At 39.0% G+C, this 8,145-nt stretch overlaps 1 protein-coding gene across 1 annotated transcript; it reads right to left on the reverse strand.

The window, feature by feature from the left end:
- Positions 1-6,791: 6,791 nt before the first annotated feature.
- Positions 6,792-7,906, reverse strand: LOC6630720 (mediator of RNA polymerase II transcription subunit 15). Its single transcript, XM_032435748.2, has 3 exons — positions 7,778-7,906; positions 7,096-7,716; positions 6,792-7,012 (listed from the first exon to the last, which is right to left on the reverse strand). Exons 1-3 carry the CDS (start codon positions 7,870-7,872, stop codon positions 6,871-6,873), a joined length of 858 nt encoding a protein of 285 aa, XP_032291639.1. The 5' UTR covers positions 7,873-7,906; the 3' UTR covers positions 6,792-6,870.
- Positions 7,907-8,145: the final 239 nt, after the last annotated feature.

Raw genomic sequence — 8,145 nt, forward strand, 5'->3', positions numbered from 1 at the left:
TTCGCAATTTGAAAACGGGTATATTGGCTTTGAGCATGAGCGTCAATGCTAATGAATATTTCTTTTCGTGTCAGGTATTTTACATCTTCCATATTCTAAGAACTGAAATCAGCGTATTTTGCAGAAAGCCTACGGCTCAGCTTCTCTAAAGATCGAACCAAATATATTGTTACCACGCAGAAAAATTGGACAATTAACTGATTTAAACTTACAGTTTAAGAATCACCAAGAAAAACTCTTTGCGACAGAGCATTGCGCAGCCGATGACACCCGATAATTCAACGTTGTTATTTGTTAAATTTGTTGTTTGTTTTGGGTAAATCCGGTTCGCAAGCTCCGATTTCCAACTGTGCGACGACCATTTGACTGCCGCTGGCTGTTTCTCTGCTGGCTGCTGGCTGCCGGCTGCTGCCTTTGACTGACAAGCGGAGTGACTGACACACGCAGCAAACGTCAGCGCAGGTCAGCCAGGAGCTGCTTGGTGCAGCGTGCATCTGGAACAGGCGAGCAGTCGCGTCATGCGTCAGGTTGCATGTCAAGTTTATTGCGTATGAAAGAAAAGAAATGCAAATGCAAAAAACAAAACAAAAAGCAAAGAAACACAAATCCAGCTGCGACAGGGTCTTGCGACTATGCTTCTGGTTGTGGCACACATTTGGAAATGATTCATTCGAATTTGAATTGAGTTTTTATTCACCTTTGTTCAACTGTCTTCAATTACCTTATTGGCTAATTAATACATACATATTAAATGTAAATACAAAATAATATTAATTACACACGCTTTGTACCACTGAACTTTTGTGCAGTTAAAGCACTTGATTTCAGCTCACATATGAACGTAAAACATACACACGCGCGCACACACATGCACCTTACAAATTGGCACATCAATCAAAAGGTTTTATAATGCAACATTTTAATATTGTTATTTAATTACGGATTTGCTTTTTGCTGTGCATTGCCTGCAGCTTGCATCTCGTTTGCATTATTACAATATATTTCGATATCGTAAACCCAATTTAATAGTGCCCATTAAGTAAAAAACTAGCACAGATTTTTAATCGATTGGTTTTCGACAATGGTGCACATTAAATTGAACATAATTTTAAGTTACAAGATTTTAATTAACTGATATTTCTAATGTGAAGAAAAGGTAAAGAACTTTGGGTCATTTGATTGCTGAACCACTTCACAAACTGCTCGTGGTGAAGAATGGCTTCGGGAATTAGAGAACCAAGTAGAAAAAAGTAGAAAGAAAATAAAAGTAAATAAAAAAAATAATGAAAAAAAAATATTGCAAGAACAAATAAAGATAAGCGAAAAAACTTAAAGATAAGCTAAAAGGTTGAAAAATCATCAATTTTAATAATCAACCTCATATTGATGAATATGGGCGATAAATACTATAAAGTAAATATAAAGAAGAATAATAAATAATCTCAACAGAAGAAAGTAGAATGAAAGAACAAGATTATTGATTATTGATTGAAAAGATCTGCAACTAGAACTAAAAACATTAAAAATGATCAAAATAATTTAGAAAAAAATATTTAAAGAAATTGAATAAACAACTTGAGATTGATTCATACATTTTCAATACAAAGAAAAAACATCATGTCAAACAATATAATTAATTTGTAAATTAATAGCTCATAAGAAATCTGTAACCGAAATTCAAATGAACAAGTGTGACTTCATTTGGCGAAGCTGCTAAGAGAAATTAATATAAATTAAAATTGACTGTCAATCAGAGCCGCTTTCCATTAATTTATGTAAGATATTAAAAATAAGTGTTTGGCCTTTTTTTGTAAGTGGGAATCAACAAGCTTTTGTGTTGTTTGGAAAACCCTTACCCTTACCTTGCCAGGCCACCCACTGATGACAGCATTTGCATTCGGGCGACACTCTGCCTGGCACTGTTGCTTACGAAAATAATAATGAATTCCGTAAATAATTCCAGCAGCAGCAGCGGCAAACTCTGAGCCTTATTTTGCACTTACATTCACTCGTTTTTTGTTGATTTTTTTTATTTTTGTGTAAATTGTATATTACGTTGATTGTAAATTGGTGCGACGTTTTGTTGTTTGTGCCTAACAAAACCTTTTTTTTATTCATTGTTTTCGCTGCTGCAGTTGAACATGTTTGAGATCAAAGACATGTTTTTGGAAGTTGAGCTGCCGCGAGTAAAAAAATATGCGCAAATATTTTGTTGGGAATTTGCGTCAGAACAAAATACGCTGGACACCAGACCCAAAAATTAAAACAACAATAAACGAAAAGAATTTCAGTTATAATTTCCACTTTCTGTTTTATTTTTTTCATCTGGCGGCAACAAAATTTCAATTATTTAAAGAGATTTAGCTATTTCAAAGCGCCCCTATAAGCGTCTGGCTTGAACTATTTACACAGCTTAGGCAACAGTCGGGCCAAAAGCCTCAAAGCAACGTGCCTCAAAACTCGACCGCAACATTACATCAACTTGCCAGACGCATCAACGCCCAGTTTCAAGATGCCCTGCGGTCCCCCTGCACCCAAGTCTGCACCCAAGACCCGATAAACGTCAATCCCGAGCGTCAATCCATGCAGCACAACACATCATTATCCATTGAAATCGTGGTGCACAGAGTAAATGCAAATCGAATAAGATTTAATATGCAATTCAACCACAACAAACTGTGCACATTATTTCTGAGCCACCTCACACGCCCCTGTCTGCCCCTGTCTTCCAGCTACCCCCTAATTTAATCAAAGCCTCTGTTCAATGGTCAGCGCAAGAAACTTAATACTCGAGCCAAAACCTCAACATTTGCATTGAATTTCATTTAAATTTTCAAGCAAATAAACTGCATTAATTAATTTAATTTAATATATTGTATTAAATCTTAATGCGACCTTACGACTGAAACTTGTAGCTAGTGAAATATTGAATTATCTGACATTTGTATTTCAGTCATAGCTGTAATCTCCATATTATAAACATATATCAAAAACAAATAAATGCTTAAAAGTTGGGCGTACCCAACTAGGATCGACGAGCTGCGAAGATTAACCCATGTTCGACTACCTGTCCGTTTGCATGTGCGCTGAAAACTTATATTGAATATAAACAGAATATTCCAGTTAACCTTTATTCCATAACTTTTTTATATATTATTATAAAAATATATGTATTATATTATCGATTGGAATTTTTGCTTTATATTTGTTAATATGAAATTTAATTGATATTCAATAGACGTAGATACTTTCTCTGAGAGTTACGAATTAACAAAGATAAATGGTCGAAGATATTGATTCAATCAAAGAATCGATATCTTCCTATGAAGAAAACTGTTCTGGCCAATGCACATGTATTATTTACGATATATTAAAAAATTTTTTCCTCATCAAATAAATTATATTTTCGAGTTAAAAAGAGACCTTATTCATTCTGAAGATTTATGAAGCACACAAGGAGCTGCTGTGGTCCTTTTTTCTGCTCCTGCAACAGCTGGCTGACCCCAATTAACAGCATCTTCCATTGACAACTTAAAGCTTTTGCAATTATTTAACGTAAACATAAATGTAATAAAGAAGCACATATACACGCACGCACACACTGGCAGTCAACTCATAATATGGTTCATTAGCGTCCAGTGGGCTACTTGTGCTGCATGTATGGCTGTTGCCACGCCCACTTAATTGTCATTAATTACATTTATTTCATCGATGCCTCTTACTTTAAGCCGCATGCCGCCAAAAGGTGAAGCAACAACAAGAACTGCTCACTCCATTGAGACATAATTAACTGAAAGTTTCCACAACAACTTGCAACATTCGGTTGTCAGCTCAAGCTGACATTGCAACTGCAGCCGACAGCTGTAATAAAGCCGCTTCAATTTGTATAAAAGCCAAACCAAATTTTGAAATTTAAATCAAATATCTGAGTTCTATAATTGTATAATTGCAGTCAGGTTAGCTAATCGGGAAATATTTAAACGAGTGCATAGAATATGTGTACGTGTGTGTGTGTGTGTGTGTGTGTGTGTGTGTGTGTGTGTTGATATGGGACCGCCCGTTGACAGCGATAAGTCAGCACGTGTGATGAGTCAAAGGCGAACGCGCACATGGCTCATTAATCACATATCCAATTACGAGTACATTATTCCAATTCCATACTTACGCGCACACATAAGACAGAGAGGGAGACAGAGAGCGAAAGAGAGATAGTGAGATGAGGGAGCTGATGCCGTCTTTCTGCTTTGAGGCGGGGACCTGTTCATTAGAGAGTGGGCCCGCTTTAAAGGCCATACAATTTCTCTGTTTACCCGCGCGCTAATTGTAAATGGCAATCAGGGCGGCGCCCGGATCAGCTCCCAAGGAAGACAAAGCCAACTGTCGCAGTCGAGTGGCGGCAGTGGCAACGTTGGCGGCGACGTTGTCTAAAGTCGCTGCCTGATTGCGCCAATTGGCAAGCGCCCGGGCACGCACGACTGCCACATACAAACTTGAAACTAAACAAGAAAGCAAAGCTATCTTCGGCACGCCGAAGTTGAAATACCCACCTGGGCATATGGCTTAAAACAACTAAACATTTGGACATTTTGTATCTATGGAAATCATATAATATAGAAGTCCGATTCGGTTAAGAAAATAGCTAACCTTAAGTTTGTTAAGCTTGTTCAAGAAATATAAATTACAAAACTCATTGTCCGACCTGTTCTTCCTATAGGACTATATAATGAACTGGAGCATGATAAAACTAATAAATACAAAATTTGTTCCAAAATATATATCAATATCTCATGAGATGGTTACGTATGCTACCACTATGCGTTACACAATTGGTGACAAAATTGAAATACCCTCTGCAAGTGCATAACAAGAGACGTAGTCGCATCTCAGGCTGGAGGCAGACAGTCAGTCAAGCAGCCCGGGCAACTGGCAACTGGTAACGCACAAGGATATAGGCAAGGAGTGCGCTGATGTAACGAAACGGTTAATTTAGACGGCAATGACAACGACAACAACAACAACAGCACGAAAAACAACAACAACAGCAACAACGACAACAACAAACGCAGGCAGTTCAAAAGCTGTCAGCACAAACTAAGGCAGCTTTGCCATTTGCATAGGGGCGTGTGTGGGTCCAGGATCTGCAATTGAAATTGTCAATTGGAGAGAGTTGGGGCTGGGCTTAGAAGCTGGCGGGTTAAGGGTTGGGGCTGGCTGTTAGCTGCGCCCTGTCGCTTTGTTGCTGGATTTTGCAACTCTGTTGCTATTTAAAACATTTTTTAGTGTTTGCACTTGGAGCTGCTGGCAAATGCTTAGAATTTAATTAGCCACGCCACCCGATTATGGTCCATTTCGAGCAGCGAGCATGAAATTACATCTACCTCTCGGTAATAAATAGGCTATACACCATAACATGATGCAGCCTTTACACTCAGCCCCTTAATGTATTTCTTGGGCCAGACCAAGGGGTGCCGTCGTTTCTGTGCCTGGGTAGTTAACATTTTAAAAGCTGACTAACCACAACTAAACTCGATTATTTTATATGCCATGTATTTTTATATATATTGAATTAACACTGTTTCATGTTGTACAGTGTAATTGCTTTCAATTTATTTTCATATTAATAGCAACTGTATGGAAGTAGTGTTGTCTTAGCCAAAGACCAGAGCATGCAAACATCTCTGCCTTGCATCAATTGTTGTGGTTCCTCTTTAAAGACTATAAATACAGAGTGTTCTGTTTATAGTCATCTCTTCCTCGTATTAAGACTCTTATTCCTTATTATTATTTAGCCATGACATAGCCTTAGCCTGTATTGGTTTCTGCACTTCGACTTCGTTTCGTTCTCTATAACTCTCTATAACCTTAAGTCTCAATATACGATATATTAGCAGCAAAAAAATAATAAAAATTCTCGCTCGTTACTGAAGAATATATATAAGTTCTCCTTCAGTATGTTGAATTGTCACATTAAAAAATTAGCAGATAGAATAGTAATTATCACGTGGCTGTATTTAAATCAAAGCAACTCGTGATCAGTTATATCAATTAATAACAATCATTTAATGTATTAATAAAGAAAAAATGTAAATCAGGTAAAACAAAATATCCGTTGATCAGCATTTGACATCCAGATACAATTTGTAGAGTTCATAAAAATAAAAACCTATGATAGCTAAAAGCTATAAGAAAACTCGTGTTGTTACCACCTTTCTGACGTCGTCATCCTCTTCGCTTGAGTCATTGTTGACGCTGTCTGGCGATTGCGCTTAGCGTTGACACAAAACAATGGGCAACACTTCAGCACTTTCATTTTTCAGTAGAAACACTCGCGCACACACACACACACCACACACAGGCACAGAGCACACCATACAGCATACTTTTAGCAGATTTTTTATTTATTATTTTCATGCTGACAGCACACACACACACACACACACTCACATGCTCACAAACACACAAACAGTGGCAAACAATTTGCAACGTCGCACTCAACATGAAGTGTTGCGGTTTTTTGTGGCATGCTTTATATTTTTAGAAATTGTTTTTAGTTGCATGAGTCGCTTTTGTGTTTTCCGTTCAAGTTGGACAACATGGCAGCAGCAGCAGCAGCGGCAATAGAAGTCAACTGGACGCAGCAGACGGAGGCGTGGCTGCCGTTGATGACAGATAAGACGCATATTGTAAAACTTTTCTTTTCACACACACACACACACACACATATTTGCCACAGCTGCTGCCACATGCAATTAAATAAAGCACTCGACACACACACTCTCTCTACTATCGAGAAGCTTAAAAGTATGCTACACATTTTTCGCAGCCGCTGCGCATCTTTATTAATCGGGCCAAGCAATTTAATTAAAATCACTAACCAGCTGTCGCCTTTAGCAGTGTGGCGCTTAGCAGCGGTTTCGTGTTGCAGCACGCGCAGGGCGTTTCTGGTGGCGCCACCGGGTCGCAGCAGCGCTGGCACAACGCATCCATCGTCGCGTTATTCGCTTGAGGTGAGCTAATTAATAAATGCATTGTTTGAATAGCGGCAACAACAATGAATAATAAAAATACGATTATGCTTGATAGTTGTTTGCTTACGGAGGCTGAAAACTGTTCGCCCAACTTCCAATTGGCGCCACATAACGAACTCCTTGCGGCCAAGCTGCTGCTGCTGCTGCGGGTGTTGCGGGCGTTGCGGGTGTTGGTGTTGCTGCTGTTGCTGTTGCTGTTGCTGTTGCAGGCGACGCCAATGCGATTTTTGGCGCTGTTTGTAAATATTGTGTGTATTCCTTTTGTTCTGCTTGCTGTTGTTGCATCTGTATTGGTAGCTGAGTGTATTGTTGTTGCTGCCGCTGCGGCATATATGTCGATTGTGGCTGCTGCTGCAGCTCCTGCTGCTGCTGCGGCTGACGTACGTTGACGCCATTGAACCCTTGTAATATTTGAGGCTGTTGACCTGCCAGCTGCACAGGCTGTGAGTTCTCAAACACAAAAAAGTGTTGATGCTGTTGTTGTTGTTGCTGTCGCTGTTCCTGCTGCCAATTTGGCATAGTTTGCCTCAACAATTGCTGCAACAATGGCGCCAACGCATCGCTATCCGTGATTTCTTGCTCCGCTGCCTTAATAATTTGTATTGCTGGTGCACGTTGAACGTTCACATGATTTGGCAGCTGTGTGGCGCCACCAACAGCACCCTGTATATAGCTTGTGTAAGTCACACTGCAAGTAAATGGCTGCTCAATAGATTGCCCTGCTTAAGCAATGCCTATAGACGACCTACTTTGTTGTTGTCAACGTCGACGGCTTTTCAAACAACTGCGCCCCGATTTGACTGAGGCACACGCTCAACAGCAAAGTTTGCCAATTGAAAGGCATTTGAATAATATCTCGTCGTCCGCTCTCAATAGAACCTGCCACGCGAAAACACAGATATCAACTAACTATCGAGCTTTTGAAATAATAGAGTTATGTAGAAATCTGATGAGCGGCAGCATTGTTGTTGATCTTCGTTAATTAAGCTCACTTTTTTCTACCTTCTTTTGCATTTAATTATTGGTATTTGTTATTTTTGGCCAGCGTATATTTTAACAATCGCTTGTATACATAATTATATGTTCTCATAAATATGCATATAATGATTATTAAGTG

Source organism: Drosophila virilis, chromosome 2, assembly GCF_030788295.1.
Source record: "Drosophila virilis strain 15010-1051.87 chromosome 2, Dvir_AGI_RSII-ME, whole genome shotgun sequence".
Lineage (NCBI taxonomy): Eukaryota > Metazoa > Arthropoda > Insecta > Diptera > Drosophilidae > Drosophila > Drosophila virilis.

Excerpts from the sequence above, each read along its gene's own strand:
- LOC6630720 (XM_032435748.2), bottom strand. The coding sequence starts at position 7,872 with ATGCCTTTCAATTGGCAAACTTTGCTGTTGAGCGTGTGCCTCAGTCAA. Across the intron at positions 7,717-7,777 it reads TCGACGTTGACAACAACAAA|TGTGACTTACACAAGCTATA; the intron begins GTAGGTCGTCTA and ends ATTTACTTGCAG. Across the intron at positions 7,013-7,095 it reads GCGAACAGTTTTCAGCCTCC|CTCACCTCAAGCGAATAACG; the intron begins GTAAGCAAACAA and ends TTTATTAATTAG.